The 21,115-nt window shown below is 39.6% G+C and overlaps 2 protein-coding genes across 10 annotated transcripts in view; one reads left to right on the top strand and one right to left on the bottom strand.

Moving 5' to 3' along the window:
* The window catches only part of tjp1b (tight junction protein 1b), a 29,757-nt gene extending 27,796 nt beyond the window's left edge, over positions 1–1,961 (top strand). For all 9 annotated transcript variants that reach the window (XM_079163211.1, XM_079163214.1, XM_079163213.1 and 6 more), the window contains one exon: positions 194–1,961. In XM_079163211.1, coding sequence (XP_079019337.1) covers positions 194–288 — 95 coding nt within the window. In that variant the 3' untranslated portion in view covers positions 289–1,961. The remainder of the gene's footprint in view (positions 1–193) is intronic.
* Positions 1,962–4,060: 2,099 nt separating this feature from the next.
* Positions 4,061–20,498, bottom strand: slc27a2 (solute carrier family 27 member 2). Its single transcript, XM_079163496.1, is given in 21 exon segments — positions 4,061–4,886; positions 5,589–5,719; positions 5,820–5,917; positions 6,251–6,449; positions 6,667–6,757; positions 7,005–7,199; positions 7,303–7,427; positions 7,544–7,702; positions 9,049–9,258; positions 11,291–11,768; positions 11,770–11,951; positions 14,156–14,327; positions 14,427–14,557; positions 16,053–16,150; positions 16,232–16,430; positions 16,853–16,943; positions 17,035–17,229; positions 17,313–17,437; positions 18,096–18,251; positions 18,343–18,543; positions 20,010–20,498. Coding segments are annotated over 21 exon segments (3,873 nt in total). The 5' UTR covers positions 20,470–20,498; the 3' UTR covers positions 4,061–4,709.
* Between the last annotated feature and the right edge of the window lie 617 nt (positions 20,499–21,115).

Below are 21,115 nucleotides of genomic sequence, written 5' to 3'. Positions count from 1 at the left end.
TGTGTCTTCCAAAGTTAGGAAAGCAATGTTAAAGTCAAGCCTGATGCCTTACACATAAAGGTTTATTCATTCTAACACAGATTTGTACTCCGATACCACAGGTACACACCGGTGCATCCCCCAGTTTATTTTCTGTATTTAAACAAAGGAAGGGAGGCTCCAGCAGCTGACATCATGTCTCTCTTTCCTGCAGGTGATCCCAAAACCTGGCAGAACAAATCTCTCCCTGGAGACCCAAACTACCTGGTGGGAGCAAACTGTGTGTCTGTGCTCATTGACCACTTCTGAAGAGGGCAACAGCTGGCCTGTTACTGAATGTGATAAACAGGGGACCTCAGTTGCCCCTGCCGGGCTCCCTCGCCCGTGGCAGGGTGCACGATGCTCGATGAAGTATGAACCTGATACTCTCACGTTGTTAACTGTGCCCTAAAATGTAAAAAAAAAAAAGAAAAAATCGACACAAACACACACAAGGAGAGTCAAAGGAGTCCAGCATCCCCAACGCTGTACTCTTGTTCTTTTCTTTCTTTCTTTTTCGGTGCTTTCAAGGCTTGCAAAAAATAAAGATTCAAACAAGTTATTCAAACAAAGGAACTGAAGTTGGAATGCATGACCAGTGCCACAGACTGAATAATCTCGTTTTGACTTTTTTTATTTTTTTTTAGCTAATTTTGTAAAAGGTCAGAGCGGTGCTGGAAAAAGGAGAATTTTGGAAACTCATTTAATAGTGCAATGGGATTTTTTTGCGTACTGTTAAGAAGAAAAAAAAAAGAAGGAAAAAAAATAAAAGTAACACTCACAAACAGCAAAGTTGGTATATGCAAAACTTTTGTTTGTGAGTTCTGTGGTCATGCGTTTCACTCATGAAGGATCTCTGAGGACTTGAGGAATGATGAGCCCGACTCATGAAGGAAGACGTCGGCGTCGTAAAGATGAAAAAAAAAACAAAAGAAGAAGAATGAAGGTTAAGTATTAGTATCAGATGCCCGTTTGTTGTGACGGGGCTCTCTCTGTTTAAAACTGATGTTTTGTAGCAATGTTTTACCGTAGATAAATATACTGACTTGATTTTACAAACTCCTGCTGTCTAGAGATCTATGCATGTGCTATGACTCAGGTCCAGAAGCCTGCTACTACTAAGTTCAACACATGAAAATCCCATCGTACACTGCAAGCAGTGATGCCTTATCTGCATATTAACTTTTCAGTGAAACTTTAAAACATCGGTTCCTTCAGTTATCGCGATCACTGCGGAAAGAAAAAGTTGTCTCTGCATTTTCTCATAAACAAACGGTGAACTTGGATTTAGCACACGAGAATAATTGAGGCTGATGAAAAGGTATGCTTTCTTTTACTGCTATGCATATGAAGTTTGAGGAAATTCAAAAAGCTAGAAGATGATTAAATTGTTGCTGTACATATTGCTAGTATATGGCCTTGGTTCTCTGTAAATGAACTTTTGTACATCTTTGTTATTTTGTATAAAAGAGAAAACGTTTGTTTAAAAAGAGAAAGCGGTTACATTGGTTATGTTTGTATTCTGGTTATACCCCTGAGCCTTGGAACTGACATAAGCAGTAATAAGTCTGACTTTTCTACCAACATATACACACACACTACTTAAGGCATTTTTAACAGTCAGAAAACTTTTTATTCTTATTTACAAAATAGAGAAGTGCTTGGTTTAAATGATTTTAAAAGATGTACTTGAGGGGGTCTGCTGTGAAGAGTGGTCCCTTCCTTTATTTGTGATACTGGATGCTGTATTGTGTGCCCTGAAATGTATTTTTGTACTAATAGACAATTTATTATGGCACATCGGTACTATTTTCTTTTGATATGATAACACTGCTTCAACCCAACACTAGTTTATTTTCCCGTGTGGCTGACATTTCTATTTATTTTTACTTTTATTTGGTTCAACTTTTTTTTTTGTTTCTCATTTGCGTCACATTTCTAAGTATACCACTGTATTAATAAATAAATTCATTTTTAAAGTAACTGCTGCTTGTATTAGTGTGTTGATCTAAACTTCCAGATGTTTTACACACCGACACACCCGGACCGTTGTTCTGCCAGACGCTCAAAAGGATTCCTCTGCGGTTTGTGTATTGTCAGCGTTCAACGTTTGATTCAAGCTTTCTGACGTTCACAGCTGCTTCACAATTCATTCCACATGTAAACTCAGTGAATCGAGTTGTCGGGTGGATTCTTGGCTTACACTAATATAAATCCAGTGCTGACGGTGTTCTTTTAAAGATTAACAGTTATTGGCACGCATCCTATTGGTTTTTGCTTGGTAACCAGTTCACTGGCTGTTTTAAGGCAGAAATAGTTTCCTTTTTACGGCCCATAGGCTACTCGTGAACGTCTTGAGAGAATTTCTTCACATTTGGCACAAACGTCTACTTGGACTCAAGGTTGAAACATTAAATATTGTGTCAGCCGTTCTCTTGAACTCATATCTCAGGAACACTGCGAGGGAATTTCTGGGAATTTGGGACAAACTTCCACTTGGACACAAGGATGACCTGATTACAATTTATTTTTATAACATACTATGACATTTTAACGGTGTACTATTAACTAAAGGTTTTTATGATACTTCACAGCCATGCTATACAAGTTTTTTAATGTGTTACGCCCCTCCCACTGTCTTGAAGGCTGTCCTGGCCAACCTCAGCAGGCACTTGGCGTCAGCTTGCTGAAGCTCACTTGGGCCTTCCAGGCTATAAAAACTGATCCACGTCGTCTCTCTCCCGTCCTACAGCCGACATCCACACTGCATGTCCTTCTTTTGGTTTTGCACCTTCAGCACCTCCACAGCACACATGCCACACACACATGCACTGCTTTCATCACGGACTTTGCTGATCTGCACACTCCATTGTTTGTTTTGTGTCAGCCTTAGTTTAATAACGTTGCGTGGTCTTCCTCCTTGTTACATTGAGCCAGTTTGTGATAGATGACATACTGTACTATGACTTAATGTTATACTATACTGTGGCACGTTAGACTTCTCTATGACATACTATACTGACTATTTTATGCCTCTCAAACAATTATATGTTTAATACTGTTGACATACTCTAGTATGACTTTTCATGACATACTATACTATGACTTGACTTTTATTATGAGAAACTATACGATCACTTTTTTATAACATAGCAAGACTTTTGACATATAAAAGACCTTTTTTTGAGATACTATAAAATTACTTTTTAATAACATTCACCTTTTATGACATATTGTACTATTTACTTTATGACATTCTATTGCATACTATACTCAGATTTATTTTCTGAAATTTACAACTGAATGTATAAAGCTACTCTGCTTTTAATATGTCTGGTAGTGTTTCAACAAAAAACTTCTGCTAACTATCTAAAAAGAATATATATATATATATATATATATATATATATATATATATATATATATATATATATATATATATATATATATATATATATTTTAAAATCAAATCTAGGCCCTCTACCTCCAAATGCAAAATCTAAAAGAAATATATCTTTTTATAAGTTTAACCAGATACAAAAAGTCTGCTTAGGTGGAAAGTAAAAGTAAAAGTTTGATGTTTCCACATCACACGAGTGTCTGGACCATTTGACTTATAACCCAGTTGTGAAAGTCAAACACTTAAGGGAAGTAACAATAAGAAAAACACTTATTTGAGTCAGTGGTTAAGTGGACTTAAGTTCAACACAACTTATTTCTCTGAAACCAGCTGATTTCAAAATGTTTTCCATGTTTGTCACAGTAGCACATAGCAGTAGTTAGTTTAACACTATGATGTTAGTGCACACACACGTTGATAAACTAAAGGCTGGCTGTACATAACAGTACAAAGGTTCACTGATAAAACCAGGAGGGATTGTGCCAATATGTGACAGAAGTAGGTTTTAAAAGTTTAATATTTAAAGCTTATGTACAGCTGTGTAATATCTGACCAGAGTTATTTTCAATCTAATGCAAACAAACTGAAACTTCAAATGTTACCATTTATCTGGCCAATCATGAAATAGGAGCCACGGAGAAAAAAAGACAACCAGAGTTTAATTATTGAAAGTACAACAGTGGCAGTAAGACATACCTGTATATCAAATACTGTCAGCATTAAGGACACATTTACAAAAACAAGTCAAGTTCAGTGTTTAAAGTCTCTAAATGATGAGTGTTCCCTAGCTGTATAATAACACTTAAGACATTGTTTTGGCTGATTTTGAGGTCACTATGCAATGTTTCAATCTTTAGGGGCCTAGCCTGCCATACCACATACCTGTAGTAGTGTGAGAACCCCTGATATGTCCCATGTTGTGCCAGTGAGGTTCTGACAGTGAGTTGGAGGCGAATGTGTCTGAAACAGAGGAGAATGTTGAGAAGGACCCTGATTGTGAGGATTTCTCCTCCGATGAGAATAAGACCCTTGAGGTTGCCCCTTCCTGTCGCCTCTCAAACACCAGCAGACGATTCTGGGGTCATGTTTTATCACAAACTACCAGACACAAGTTGGGTAATAGGTTGAATTGCAATCATTTTCCGGGGGTCCAATTGACCATCAAGGATAAAAGATAACAGGTTAAAGCATGATGCAATGTGTCAAAGTCTGTCCCTGAGATTAGTTGACTGTTAATTTCCTAGAATGAGGTGTTATCTGGTTCAATACTTGCTAAATTAAAGTTTCTGTGTTAGAGTTTTATTTCCCGACAAGCGATTGCTCTGTAGATGTCTTCAGTCAGGGGAACATACATCTTTTTCTCAAGATCTAAAAAGTATAAAGGATCATCGATGTGAGCTGGATTGAATCCCTCCTCCACCAACTTCACTTTCTTCATCTTGAATGTCCCCGTCATCTCCAGGCAGGGCTACAAAACAAACATTTTATGAATCTTTTTTTTTTAATCTAAGTTTGAAAAATGTTTTTGGGATCAAATTTGGTAACACTTAATATGAAGGTCATGTTTATAATGCATCATAAGCACATTCATAAGATATTATCATGCATTTATTAGGCTTTATAAATCGTTAAATGTTTATACTCATGCATGACAACTTATAAAAGGGTTTATAATGTTTTTATAATGTTATATATAATGTGTATAAGTGGTGGACATAATGTAAAATACAGTACAGACAGTCATTTTTACTTGGTATATCAACTATCAAATTATTGCTGAATTCCGGGCTTTTTTGTGCCAAGCACCCAAACTGAAACATCACGAATAGACAAGCTAGTATGTCATAAAAAATAAAAAAAAATCATACTGTAATAAAAATAAAAATAATCTGTAAATAAAAAAAAAAAAAACAGCTGAATGATTATATTTTTTATCTAAACAGTGCAGAGGAGTTGGAAGGCTTTTTTCAGTCACACGCTGCCCCAACAACCTCCACCGAACAAGTAGGGCAGCTTGTGTTCTGGCTGAGATGCAAAACCCAGCGCAGGAAAGTCCTCAAATCCCTTGCTACTGCTTTAAAACCCATACAATCTTACCATAATCGGATGCCTCAAGGCTGCAGGTGCATGAAATAAGATAAAAAATGCTAAGCAAATTATTTTTTTTTACCTGAATCCTGACGAATCGAGGTCTTGCGTACGCCGGGAGGTAGTTCACGACCTGCTTGTAGGTGTGCAAACAGTCAAAATCGTCTCCTTCTTTCAGAGTGACAGCTGCCATGCCGATCCGACCCTCGTGACCTAATCAGACAATTAAATTGGTTACATATAGAAAATATTAAAAAGCAGAGAATACAGCATTTCATTTTAACATAATTTCTGACATAGTCAGTGGTTTTACCATCAACTTTAACACCGTAGACATTTGCCTCCAAAATGCTGTTAGCCATTGAGAGAATGTCTGCAACCTCCGATGTGGCAACGTTTTCTCCTTTCCATCTGCAACAAGAAACAAGCAACAGACACTACAATAAGAAAACACTTGTGCAAGATGTCATCCCAAATGACTTTCTGACTGGCACCAGATTTAAACAAATAACTGAAAAGATATCTTTTGGAAAAAACTGTGCCTATGAAGTGAAAATGAGAGCCGTGCAAAGTTTAGAAATGATGAAGTTAAAGTGAAACTCCCCAATTCTGCCAGTCTTTTATGATGTGAAAACCACACTAAGCCGTCTAAATCTAACATATCCATGTTAAAACACCTAAACAAATGGAAAACCTCCTATCCTTTGAGAGAATTAAAAACAACACAAATGTGTCACTACTTGCCTAAAAGTGTCTCCAACTCGATCCTGAAAGTACACAAACTTGTTGTGATCAAACCGAAGTAAATCCCCAGTGTTGAAGTACAGGTCGCCTTTCTTCATCACGTCACGAAGTCTCTTCTTCTCTGTCTGTTGCTGGTTGCCAGCGTACCCAACAAAGGGCGACCTCAGAGTAACCCTTCCAACCAAAAGTCCCGTCTCACCTGACAAAAAAAAAAAAAAAAGTTTCCACTGGACCCGAGGAGACGCTTTAAGGTTGCATGTTTTGTCCAACCAACAATCCAAATCATATTAAATTTACAATAAATAAAACTGATAAAAAAAAATGAATAGATTATCAACATGTGTACTGCTGCTCTTGTGTCAAAGAAAGAGAAATAAGAGCACAAAGATGTGTTTCCACCTGTAACAGTGACTCACCTGTGGCTGCCTCGATGCACAGACCCTCAGAGTTCCTGACAGGCTCTTCCTTCTCAGTGTCAAACTTGATCAAAGTGTACGGGAAGAAAAACTAGACGGAAGAAAGTCATAGAAAAAGTTAATTAGTTAAATGAGTCTATACACTATGACTTTTACTACAGCCATATAGCAGCTCTGTGAGGCTGTACTAAGACACAGTAACACAGTGTCTTAGTACAGCTAAATGTTTAGCAGGCATAATGTTTACCATATTAGTTTAACGTGATAGCATGCTAACATTAGCACTAAACACAAAGTACAGCCGTGGCTGATGACAGCGGACACTTTCCTCTACTTACCCTGTGCACAAAATTGACTCGCCCAACTGCACCGATTTCGGACGTGTAATTGACGAAGCCGATGTTTCCCTCTGTGGCAGCGTACAACTCTCTGACTTTAATGTCACCGAAGCGATTCAGAAACTCAGTCCAAATGTCTGTTCGCACTCCATTGCCGATGGCGATCCTCACCCTGTGGTTCTTCTCGTTGTCTTTCTGCAAAAGGCGAGTTTGACTCCGGGTCAAAACGGAGACATGCAAAGCTTCACATCTTCCATCAGAACAATAGTTTATTATTTGAACAGGAGATTCGTTTTACCCTGGGCGAGTTGCAGAGGTAGCGCATTGTTTCACCGATGTACTGCATCACTGTCACATTATACTTCCTGCAGTCGTCCCAGAACTGAGAGGCAGAGAACTTTCTCCTCAGAACAATGGTTAGACCTGCAATAAACATCATATAACGCAGCTTTTATCTTACTGTCAATGTACACAGCATCTTCTTAAGTGCCCAAACCAGGAGTGTGAATACTTTTGGCGGATTGAGAGGATTATATTACCTCTCTCTATGCCTCCGACCATCCCGATGAGGAAGCCTGCACTGTGATAGAGAGGCAGATTGATGTAGAAGATGTCCTCTGATGTGACTCCACATACCGCCTGGAGGAAGGAGGCGGCCCAAACCCTCTCATGGGTGACAACGGCCGCTTTAGGCAAACCTTCCAAAGTCAAAGACAATAAATCATCATCGGGTAGAGCTAGTATTGGGTATATGCGGTTTGAAAGGAAACGTCTCACTCCTGCAGTATGAGCCAATTCTCTGCTGAATCTTTTCTTTAAAGCTGCTCTAATCAACATTTTAATGTAAAACAATTTATCAAATGACTATGTGCAGTATGAAAGGACATCACACAGATAATCATCACTGGACTCTGGACGTTCTAGTGTCATTCAGCTCATTGTTTGGGTTAGCCAGAAATTTCCTTCAAGAGTGTTGAAAAAAGTGTTGAAAGTGTTGCTCCTCATCTGTTGCATTTGTAAATGAGTAATGTTAGCTTAAACTCATCTTATCTACGCCTTATACGGGATCGGGTAGCAGGGTCAGCAGGCTTAACAAGGTATTCCTGACATCCCTCTTTCCAGCAAGGTTTCCCAGCTCTTTTTGAGGCACCCCGATCAACAAGACCCCAAGATACTTAAACTCCCTCGCTTGGGGCAGTGACACACTCCCAACCCGGAGGTTTTCCCACCGTTTTCTGTCAGAGAACCACGGCCTTATACTTGGAGGTACTGACTCTCACCTCAAAGCACATGTAGACTGGATGGGCAAGGTTTGCCAAAAGGTCAGAGTCTGATTGCCTGCTTTGACCGAATGTAGTACTCAGCTGACCTCACAAGTAGGTGATCTGATGAGGGGTTTTTTTTCCCTCAATGCTGTCTGCAGCCACTGTTTGTTGAAACATTTTTGCTAAATACAAACTTTTTACAGCCACCTTTCAAGTTCATAGTATTTTGGGAAACATCACTTTAAGATGAGCAGAATTATCAGAGTACATCAAACGTTTCGGTTTCTACAGAGAGAGTTAAGAGTCTTGCCTTGACGACAAGAACAGTGTGTGAAAAGATATCACGCTCCTCTTCAACACATGCGTGAGAAACACTGGATGTGCAAGTCTTTTTCCTAACCTGCTAACATTATTCAGGTAAAAACTATCAAACAGTAGACAAGCTATTTAAAATCTTACTAGCTCACATACATGAACACTTCACAGAACTATGAGCCTCTTAAGAAGCGTTTCAGTTCCCACTGAATAGTTTAAGACAGTTCATTGGCGAGCACCCGAGAAGAATCCAATGTCCACCCTCATTGGTATGAATGCAGTGGATAAAATATAACACACACCTCTCAGTAGAAGGAAATACAGTTTAACTGCCCCACAAAATGAGCCTTCATAGTCACCATGAAGTGGAATCTCTCTAAAAACAGTTTCAGCAAAACATTATGATGTATTGCAGGACTGTTGTGTTAGACTGCATTGGTTTTAGCTGGGTGTTCCTGGTGTACCTGTGGTGCCCGACGTGTAGATGTACAAAGCGGTGCTCCTGATGTTGACGTTGGCTCTGAGGTCCTGGGACAGCGGCTGATCGGAGGCCAGTGAGATCTTGTCAGACAAAGTGTTGATGCCCTGGATGCTGCAGGTCTCGGACATGAGGTACACACTGATGCCTTGCTCTCTCAGCGTCGGTAAAACCTCCTCCAAAGCGTCCTGCAGCTCTGCAAACAGAGAGGCATTCAAGCTCCACACAATATGTCAAGAGCGCTGTGTTGCGCAATGCAGCACATGTAGGCTTCATGTTACCTCCCATCCCACTGGGACACAAGCACATGCTGCAGGAAACTAAATGTGTGCATTTCTCTGGGGTGAAACTCTAGCGCCAAAATGGGAAGAGTGGAGAAACAAGTTTTCAGAGTGCTTCATATTAACATCAGGACTGAATGTACAGCACACTGACTGAAACCATGGGGGGGGGGGGGCGATAAAACTTTTCATCACTATTAATCACTTTTGCTGAGAAAGCAGTTAGTTAAGATGACTCATCAACTGTCCCGCTAAAGTCCACTACTTTTAAAATCACACTGCTGTGTTCTTCAAACAGAGAGACAAAACATTTGAACTGATATGATTTTGTAATGGTTGTATTATCTAGAACACAATGAAACCTTGGTTTATCCTGTGGAGATTGGGCCTGGGTGACATGTAACTCAATGTCATCAGTTGTTCTCTTTCCATGTAATCATACTGTGACGAAAACAAACAAAAAAAACAATTCCAATCATACAGTAAACACATATTTCAGTTTTAATCTTGTTCATTGTGTTTTATCAGATCTAGTGCAGACTGAAGCAATCAAAGGACCTTTAATCTGTGGTAAAGGTTGTTAATGAAGGCTGATTAGTACTCAGTGATCAGAGTTGTTACCTACACAAACCTCAAGACAAAATAAAGAATGCACAATGTGTATTCTCTGCTGTTTGCTGTGTGCCTGATCGTCACTTGAAGGTGACCATAAAGTGGCACAGACAGTGGGACGAACCGGGATATTTGGGGCAAAAGTTAATTTTGAGGCCTCTTGGCAGATAGTGACCGATTATGTTCTTAGCCTATCAAATGCTTTGTATGTAAACTGCACGCCTCAACAATCATTACCTGTAAGGCGAATACAGATGTCAAAGGATTATATTGAAGTAAGAAAAAAGAAAAAAACACATACATTTAGTTTTTTATGCAAAATAGTTTGAGGTGAATTATCAACTAAATGTACTAAGACTGATATATTATTAAATACAGGACTGTCTCAGAAAATTAGAATATTGTGATAATCCCCATACGTGTGATTTAGTTTACTGAACCAAGCTGAGTGTTTTTCAAGGCTCAGGAAACCCTTGCAGGTGTTTCGAGTTAATTAGACGATTCAAGTGATTAGTTGAATACCCTACTAGTATACTTTTTCATGATATTCTAATATTTAGAGATAGGATATTTGAGTTTTCTTAAGCTGTAAGCCATAATCAGCAATATTAAAAGAATAAAAGGCTTGCAATATTTCAGTTGATTTGTAATGAATCCAGAATGCATGACATTTTTGTTTTTTTTAAATTGCATTACACAAAATAAAGAACTTTATCACAATATTCTAATTTTCTGAGACAGTCCTGTATAACATGTCTAGACTGTTAATACTGAAGTATCGATGTGTAAGCAGCAGTTCACTGTTGTAGCTGTGCGAGCTGGAGCTTAATTACTGTACTGTTGGTAGTTTAGTTTAGCAGTTGTATCCCTTTGAGCGTTGAACAGTTACTTAAATTAAACCATGTGAGCCCCAACTAGACAATGCATCCTTGTTAGATGTAAAAAAAAAAAAAGCATAATGTTTGGAAACCACTGGTCTTTGTGCTGCATTATAGAAGTTCATCATATGGTTGTGTTTTTATTTTTATTGAAAGGTAACCAGTAGCTGCTGTCAAATAAATCGTATGGAGTAAAAAGTGCAATATTTACCTTTCGAAATGTAGAATAAAACAACATACAATAGAAGTACAAGGATCTAAAAAAAATAAGTAAATGCACCACTGAAAGTTGCACATAATGGAAATACTGAATGTACCAGTACCTCATAGTTGTACTTTGCACGTGTTTGCATGCGTAAAGATTTGGTGGAAGAGCCCAGAAGCAAAGAGAGCTGAAGACCCCTACTCGCCTCCTCTGGGCCCCTGACTCGTGCGTTTGCACGGTTCTGTATCTCACCTTGAGAGGCGATGATCACTTTGGCCCCGCAGCAGGAGAAACAGTGCAGCAGAGACTTGGATCTGATGTTAAAGTTGAGCAGAGCAGCCGGACAACCCAGTTTGGCCAAACCGAGCCAAGTCCACACGAAACTGGGCTCGTTGGCCAGAAACAAGGCAACCGCGTCCCCCTCCTTCAGCCGGACTTCAGCCTGCAGAGCCCTGGCCACCTTGTTGCTCTGTTTATCCACCTCTCCATAAGTATATTCTCGTCCTTCGAAGTGCAGAAAGATCTTACTTGGATGCCTCTTCACTGCATCCAAAAAGCAGTCCAAGACGCTGTAAAAAGGTTTGCTTTTCTTGTATTTGACGAGCCTGAAGCCGAGCTTTACGCTCGCCAGGATGTACGCGCAGTCCTCGGCTAAGTGAGGGAAACATGTCCTGAGGAATGAGAAGGAGAGAATAGCCAGCCCGGCTAGAACGGTGAACCAGATGTACATGTTTGCAGCGCGCACTTCGGAGCTGGCATCCGTCCCTGAGGAGGCGAGTGTTATGCAGCGCAGCGAGATTTGTGACAAAGTTCACCCACCCAGCCCGGGGCGGTGCTCCACTGTGGCCCGCTGACCCCTCCTTCATTCCGGAATGTTTTTCTGGTTGCCAGACCGGGTGTTTCCTCATCCACTCTGAACGGATTTTACACTCATTTCTACCCAAATGTATATATGTTATATCCATGGTTATCCTCGTGTTGCATTTGCATAGTTCCCCTGTTATGTGGCTCAACCGGATTCCATTAAGCAGTGAGAAAAGTGATTAAATTAGCTGACGGACATTAATAAGAAAAAAACTCTGCGTCGGGTTGAAACACTTAACTGCAGTTTATTTCCTGCTAATTACTTTTTACAGGATATAAAGTGCCAGCAGCAGAAAGGAGACTGAATGTCTGATGATTCTATGGTACAATATATAAATAAGAAAAGTTATATATCACGACATAACTCTGCAAATGGCAACCCGAATAATAAATACGCAATCTGAGCAAACGGTAGGCGTGCACTCCTTAAACTGAGCTGTATTTGTCCGCTGATTTATGAGGAGGGGCATAGCTAGAATTCACACACACTCACACGCCATAGGTCAGAAATATCAAGTGGTGAGGGTGGCCCCTTTCTTTTTGTTATTGTAGCTGTCCCATGTATGGGCTGCAACTACGGATTATTTGCATCACTGTAGGCTGTTTTTCCCCCAATAAATCAATTGAATGTGTCAGAGTATTGCAGAAAATGCCAATTACCATAATTTAGCATGATGTCTTCAAATTGCTAATTCCAAGTATATCAAATGTAAAGCTATCTGAACCAGAGTGAAGTGGTAAATAAGCTGTAGGTTGATGGACACAGAGAAACACATTTACACCACAAAAATAACTTCAGACTTGACTTGATTTGGACTCGACTGCTGTGAGACGTGATACGTTAAGACTTAACAAGACTTGAGAATTCAAAGAGAACAACTTAAGTCTCAAGTTTTGACCCGACAAAAACCTGGAAGAATAGATAAGACAGCAACAGGTAGACATTGCCACACACACATACACACACACACACACACACACACAAACTACAATTTTAATTAGGTCCGCTTCTTCGTCTCAGCTATATGAAAACACCAATAACACTTAGATGGTCGGCATTCAAAGACTTGATAATTTATTGATCACTTGCCCTCAAAGACTTGTCTCGATTAATTTAAAACGTGACTAGCTGGAGCCTGCAGATGTTGGCCTTTTTGTTGATCAGTGATTCATTGATAATCCAAATTCAGGGCATCAGGGATTCTCAAACTTGTTGGGGCCAGGGACCCCTCACATATGCTTACTACCATTTACACTCTTGGACAGTAGTTTAAAGCCTGTGACCTGTTCTCCTTAAGCCTGAACTGCCCAAACTCATTCCCCATGTGTGTCTTTGCCTGTCGAGGTGTCCTCCATGCTGCTGATCCCTGGTCAGCTCCAAGGGCAGCACAGCCTGGGTCACCCTGCACCCAACCAGAGGGTGAAAGTCGAGTTTCTGTCATATTGACACTTTGCTGTGCTTAAAAAAACCCAGATGATTTATTCAAGATACATAAAATTACACCTTTTTTATTACACATTACTGTCCACCATAAAAAAAACACATGGATATTTTAAGCAAAATACTTAAGTTATCTTTAAATTCAACTTACATAACTTAAGGAGAAGCACAGGTGTTATTTATACTGTTAACAATGAATGGAGCCATGTTAGTGTGCCGGCATGCACAGTGTAAGGGCCCTGGCTATTTATTCACCTTTATGACATTGGAGGACCTAAATAACAATTTGTGCTTGTGATTGCTACAATCATATTTTGTTTGAAACTATGAGCACAAATAAAGAGTTCAATCTATAGAAAATAAGAGCAATTCTATTCACAACATTGATTAGAAATATCTGAATAACTCATTTTTTATTGCTCAGTCCTACAGAGAGGGAGGAACCAAACAACAAACAAGAAATCTATTGTTTAGAAGGCAGAGATTCTAGCTGCTACACTGACAATACCCTCAATAGATCAGAATGGTACGCAGTGTGTCCCTGTTTGAATAAGGAGCTCAGAGCTCTCAGTTTTCTCAACTGGAAAAACTAGCTTTCTTCCTCTAACTGAGTTCACGTGTCAGTGCGACAAGCTCAAACATGTTCTCTGTAGGGGAGTTAAAGTCATATAGGATATGTATGAAATTACTGCAGAAGGACAAGTACAGATATGAACAGATAATGCAATCACAGAACTGCAGGTGGCTGATGTGTTGCAGAGCAGGCAGGTGGATTTTTCCTTTACCACAGAGGCAACGAAAGCAACTTTAAATTTTGATCTTCGCTGATGTAATTGAGTTGAACATGTCCACCGTAAGTGGGACATAATTCTTGTCATTTTCATCCAGGAAGTAGAGCGGGTCAGTCGTTTGATTAGGGTTGAAACCCTCCTCCACCAGCTTCCTCTTCAAATGCTTGAAGGTGCCTGTAACGTCCATGGAGCTCTGTAATCACAATACAATGAATTGTTATGGGGGAGGAAAAATGTGACGCTTTTTACGAGATGCTTTGTAAAAAAATATTAAATAAAAGAGTAAAAATACCTGAATCCTCATAAAACGTGGCCTTGCGTAGGAAGGCAGGAAGTTTTCAACATGTTTAAAAACACCTGCAGAGTCAAATCTCTGTCCGTCATTTAAAATAACGGCAGCCATTCCAGCTCTCCCCTCCTGACCTGGAAAGTTCAATCAGAAGACAATAGTTTCCTGATGGAACACGCTATTGATTGAATCAACATGTGGTGCACAAAGCGGATGTGATAGTTATTCAATGCATTCTGGGAAATGTAGGATCCATTGATTTTGGAGCTTGACACATATTATGAGGGACCAAAGGCTGGGGCATGTTGAAATAAACTAGTTCAGGTTTTTCACCTCTGTGCTGCCCGCCTGTCCTTTGTCACCCCTGGTTGCCGCTATACATAACCCGTCCCAGTTCAGAAGTGGGATCCTCAGAGAGACACGACCAACAAAAGTGGATCGTGAAGAAGACGTGAAGGGAAGGATGAACCTGCTCCACGTCTTAATTCTGGTCTCGAGCCTAAAACTAATTATACATTCAGGCGCTCCCTGTCTACGCGAAAAATAAAATATTTCGGCCAAAGTTTATGACCAGGACAATGATCGACGAAGTGCAAATACCACTGACAAACTGGGGCAAGTGCCATGATGCCTGGATTTATGGTACGAGTACCATTTTACTTCAATACATGAACGACTCCTGGCAAACAGTGCGTCTGGTTAATGATAAATGTATCCAAACTTGTATTCACCTTTTGCTCTTTGATCTGCAACATATCCAGATGTAAACATTAGCAAACAGTGCAGTTTATAACTGACCTGCATTTTATGGTTCTATAGTTCAACTGGACAGCCATCTGAGTGCAAAATACCTACTAAACATAGTAATGACGTATACCTAATTCATTCTACAAGGGGAAATTCAATTCAATTATATATGGAGAGGTGCCTCACAGGTTGTGTGCAAATCTTGGCATAAGAAGGCTGCATTAATTGGACAGACTCAGTCAAGAAACGCATCCTCAAATAAACAATAAATGGGAGTAGAGCTGCTCCAAACAGATCAACTTATTTATTTCAGTTACAAAATAATCCCAACACATTAACAGTTGACCTAACATCAGTGCGAAGGAAACAATTAGCATGGGTTTCAGTTTGGATTTTATTCACTCTGAGCCTCAGAAAGGAAATAATTTCAAATTAAGACAATGAGACAAATAAAAAGTGAGTGGAATGGAGGCGCAGTGTGTGAGATCTGGCGGCGTCTGGTGGTGAAGTTGCAGATCGTAACCAACTGAAACTTCTCCTGTGTGCCAAGCGTGTAGGAGAACTACGGTGGTCAACGTGAAAACATAATTGTCCTTATCTAGAGCCAGTGTTTGGTTTGTCCTTTCTGGGCTACTGTAGGAACATGGTTAGCCGGCTCCGTGAAGAGGACGTGCTTCATATGTGGATATAAACGCCTCATTGTGAGGTAACGAAAACGCGACGATTCTTATTTTGAGGTAATTATCCGCGCATATCGTTTAACAGAGCTTAAAAGATATGCTGCTTGCCCATGTTTAATGTTATTGTAAAGTTAATTAATTTAGAAAATAACTTAACAAGAAAGAACAAAGAGAAGAGAAGAAGATGTACAGAGGATATTACCTGGCACTTCGACTCCATACACGTTGGCTTCTTTAATGCAGTCAGCCAGCGTGATGACGTCAGCCACCTCATTTGTAGCCACGTTCTCTCCTTTCCATCTATTAAAAATAATAATGAAGAAAAAAACTGTTTAAGGCTAAAGCAGAGCTTAAAAACCTGACACTGAAAGATGAACTCACCTGAAAGTGTCTCCAACTCGATCCTGAAAGTAGATGAAATTATCTTCATCAATGCGCAGCAGGTCCCCAGAGTTGAAGTACAAGTCTCCTTTCTTGAGCACGTCATGCAGCTTCTTCTTCTCAGTTTGCTGCAGGTCACTCACATAACCCAAGAACGGAGACCTGACTGCTATTTTAGATACCAGAAGTCCAGTTTCTCCTGCGGAAAGGACGTACAGGACAGGTCCAAATTTCATTTTGTCCAATAGTTTGTTGCAGATACACAAGTATTTAGCTCAAGTAGCATCTCACAGCTCCGCTAACATGGCTGTAGACTCTTGACAACTCTATTAATTTGGATATATTGTAATGTTCATTTTATATAAACAAGAGTTGTATGTCTCAGTTTTACATGATAATCTAATAATTGTTTTAAGATTAGTACTCTACCAGGGGTAAATTAGGTTAAATGTACATTTTTTCCAAGAGTCAAATAACAGGACATTGAGTCCCTTAAAAGAAATAAAGTGATTAAATGTAAACTGCACTTTTGGTCTCCATATTACCCGGATGAAAACAAAAGAAGAAAACTGAGGACATGATCTCTGTTTTCCTCAAGCTACCACCCAAGTACTAACACACCTTTTGCAGCCTCTATGCACAAACCAGAAGAATCCCTCACAGGCAGTCCTTCATCTACGTCAAATTTGATCACAGCGTACGGAAAAAACCACTGCAAGACATAAAAAGAAATAAAAATGTAAAACATTGTTATTGATTGACAGATTCAACTTCATAATGTGGAATGAGATAAGGACCTTTACCTTGTAGATGAAGGTGCTTCGGCCAACAGCTCCGATCTTACCGCTGTAATTCAACGCACCCCAATTCCCTTCAGTTGCTCCATAAAACTCCATGATTTTAACGTTTCCAAACCTGCTGATGAAGTTCCTCCAGACATCGGCTCTGATCCCGTTGCCTACCGCAAGCCTCACTTTGTGTCTTTGATCATTGGGTTTCTATCGGGGAGAAACCAACAGCTGTATTGGTTGTTTTTTTTATCTCTGGTGAGCATTAATATTAGTGCTGTGACACTCAGTACCTTTGGTGTGTTGCAGAGGTAACGCATAGTTTCTCCTATGTACTGTATGACAGTGACGTTATGTTTTCTGCATTCATCCCAGAACTGAGATGTAGAAAATTTGGCACTCAAAGCCACTGTGGAACCTACAAACAGCAACAAGATGACAAATAACAATCTTCACGTATAACATTGGTGATATTTATCCATGAAAAGACCAAAAAACGATTGATCTACAAACAAATATCGTCTGTGTAGCCAAAGCCTTATAGCAGTTCCTCCCTCCCATCCGTTCATCTGAACAGAAAGATTTTAAACTGAAACACTATCGATCGTAAAAGTGAAACACTCGTGCAGGACAAATGAATGTCTAAGCCTTGACTTTTGGTCAAGTTAGCAATCAAAGCTGCTTGTTTCAATCATTTATCGAGGACACATGCTAGTTCTCACTCATTTGCAGTTGCAGCAAATGGTGTTATAGCTGACGCAGGTTGGTGGGATGCGAGTCTGGTCGCAGTCAGCCTGTGACAGCTTGTTTGTTATTGTGACAATAAATGTAATCTTTAGATTAAGATTAGCCATTTTTATAACCCCGTGTTGGAAATCAGTGCACCAAATGTGAATTATTCCGCAGCTGAAAATATATACACAAGGTAGGGAAGTTGGAGAGTATTGAGAGACTCACTGCATTTATGGTTTTGCTCTTTTCATTGGGTTTGGTGAGAAACATACAACACCAGCCTTATTCCTCAACAAAACCTTTCTCACACAGTTTATCAAATAAATACCCAAAAGTGTGCTTACCTCTGTCAATAACTGCAGCGAATGCCATGAAGCCGGCGGTGTGATAGAGAGGGAGGCTAACGTAAACCACATCGTCAGATTTCATTCCTGCTTGACTATAAAGGCCAGATATGGTCAACAGCTTGGCCGGAGTGATCAACGCTGCTTTAGGGAAACCTGTTGAAAGAGCAGCCAAAAGGTACATATAGCGCAGGAACCATTTATTCTCCTGTTAAACCCTGAATATTTAACACCTGAAGTAGCTCACCTGTTGTCCCGGATGTGTAAATGTAGACTGATGGAATTGAATGTGACCTTAAATCTTTGGAGAGAGGCTCAGAGGAGGCCTGGCTCATTTTTTCTTTGAAGCTCTCCACATCTGCAGTTTTGCATCGGTCAGCCAGGATGAAAACTTTGACCTGCTCGTCCAACAGACTGGGCAGCACCTCCTCCACAGCATCCTGTAGCTCTGGATATGAAACCGAAGGAACATCTTCACTGCAGCTGAAATTTATTTGACTTTGTTTAGTAAATGATGTTTTTGCTCCCCTGCGGCTGAGGCAGGGTTTCACGGCACACCAGCGGTATCAGTACAACAATGTAAACATGTTCCATTCAACTGCATTAACTGTACTGAAAGTACACATGTATCGGTGAAATGTACAAAAGATAGATTGTTAATACTGATGTGTTGGTGATATATGTATATGTTGTGGTTGGTTGAGCTAGTTTTGACTAGGCCCCTTCAAAAGGTCAGAAGATAAATCTGAGGAGTTGTGAGATGATTAATTTATCAGTTGTTGGCTATTTGTTATTTAATCTTTACTTGTTTTGTGAAATAATGGATACTTCCACTTCTTTGAACCAGAAACAGTTATCTAAATGACCACATCTAAATAATCATTTGGTGGCAGTGCTAAAACTCCTTCTTGTGTGAAGAGCTGCAGACAAATATATGTCCGTGAAGGCCCTCCTCATAGGCGCACATCATTTTAAGACAATTATTTATTATTATCTCGTCTCTCAGTTCAGGTTTAGTTTCAACTCCGGGCTCATGCAAGAAACTTCAGAGTGATAGGGTATCTGCCATTAAAGAACAAACATAGCCTAAGCCATACTACAAATAGCATAAAGGAAATGTGGGGAAGCCAGTTTGAATGAGCCTGATGCAGCGGAGTGTTATTTATTATTTACAGGTTCTATGCTTAAGTTTGTCAGTAGATGCTGGAGTTGATCCACATCCAGCAGAGCGAAAGCTCAGTGTCACGTTTTATTTTCTACTGTCCTCCACAAAACCATGTCGAGTTGAAGTTTACAGGACTGTCTCAGAAAATTAGAATATTGTGATAATCCCCATATGTGTGATTTAGTTTACTGAACCAAGCTGAGTGTTTTTCAAGGCTCAGGAAACCCTTGCAGGTGTTTCGAGTTAATTAGACGATTCAAGTGATTAGTTGAATACCCTACTAGTATACTTTTTCATGATATTCTAATATTTAGAGATAGGATATTTGAGTTTTCTTAAGCTGTAAGCCATAATCAGCAATATTAAAAGAATAAAAGGCTTGCAATATTTCAGTTGATTTGTAATGAATCCAGAATGCATGACATTTTTGTTTTTTTAAATTGCATTACACAAAATAAAGAACTTTATCACAATATTCTAATTTTCTGAGACAGTCCTGTACATCCATTTGAGTAAAAACTCTTTGAAGTAACAATAAACTAAAACTCTCAAGAAATGATGCTTTGATATTTCCTGATGAAATGTAGTGGAATAGAAATATAAAGTAGCATAAAATGGAAACACTCACGTAAAGTATTTCAAAAACTGCACATTTGAAGTATAGGTAGGCTATTATAAGAGCAACTGGTTCATAACGAGTCACTAACAGTACAGAGAGTAGTTTAAATTAAACAAGCAGCAAACCTTACCTTCAGCTGCCACCAGAGTCTTGGCTCCGCTGCACTTGAAGCAGTGCAACAGGGACTTGGATCTGATGTTGTAGTTGAGAAAAGCAGCGGAACATCCGATCTTACTCAACCCGAGCCACAGCCACAGAAACATAGGGTCATTTCTGAGGAACAGCGCAACCGTGTCTCCCTTTTTAATGACTCCGCTCTGCAGCAAAACCCGCGCAGCTTTGTTACTGAGCTCCTCCGCGTCCTGGTAGGTGAAAGCCTCGTCTTTAAAGAGGACGAACGGCTTCAGTGGCTGCGCCTTCACCAAGTCCAGAAACCGGTCCAGGAGGGAGTAATTAGCCTGCATGCATTTCATGATACGGTCCCTTGTTTTTATTTTGTCCCACACGTACCGGGCATCCTGGAAAAAGTGCAGGTGTCGGAATAAAAAGGCGAGGGAAAGCCCAGCTGCAAAAACTACCCAAAATATCATGTTTATCTGTGGATGTATACTTCAGTCACCAGTTCTGCACTACTGAGGAGAACATGGTCGGAGCAGAAATATGTAGGTGGAGCACAGTCATCATATTCAGGGTGGGAAACGGTTAGTTAGTTTTACTACTCTAGTTAAGAAGAAAACTAATTTATGTGGCCTCATCAATGATTTACACCGAACAGCAGCTAGAGATAGACAGTAACAAGGTGCAACTAACGGTTATTTTCATTATTGATTAGCCTACAAAATGTAAAATATAATAGTAAAAATAGGGCTGCATTTAGTTTATATAACCAAAAGTAATCTCTGGTATACAGGACTGTCTCAGAAAATTAGAATATTGTGATAAAGTTCTTTATTTTGTGTAATGCAATTAAAAAAACAAAAATGTCATGCATTCTGGATTCATTACAAATCAACTGAAATATTGCAAGCCTTTTATTCTTTTAATATTGCTGATTATGGCTTACAGCTTAAGAAAACTCAAATATCCTATCTCTAAATATTAGAATATCATGAAAAAGTATACTAGTAGGGTATTCAACTAATCACTTGAATCGTCTAATTAACTCGAAACACCTGCAAGGGTTTCCTGAGCCTTGAAAAACACTCAGCTTGGTTCAGTAAACTAAATCACACGTAT

Source organism: Pholis gunnellus (assembly GCF_910591455.1).
Source record: "Pholis gunnellus genome assembly, chromosome: 7".
In the NCBI taxonomy this organism is placed as follows: Eukaryota; Metazoa; Chordata; class Actinopteri; order Perciformes; family Pholidae; genus Pholis; species Pholis gunnellus.
The sequence above is the reverse complement of the archived record's forward strand: the minus strand, read 5'-3'. Positions and strand labels throughout refer to the sequence as shown.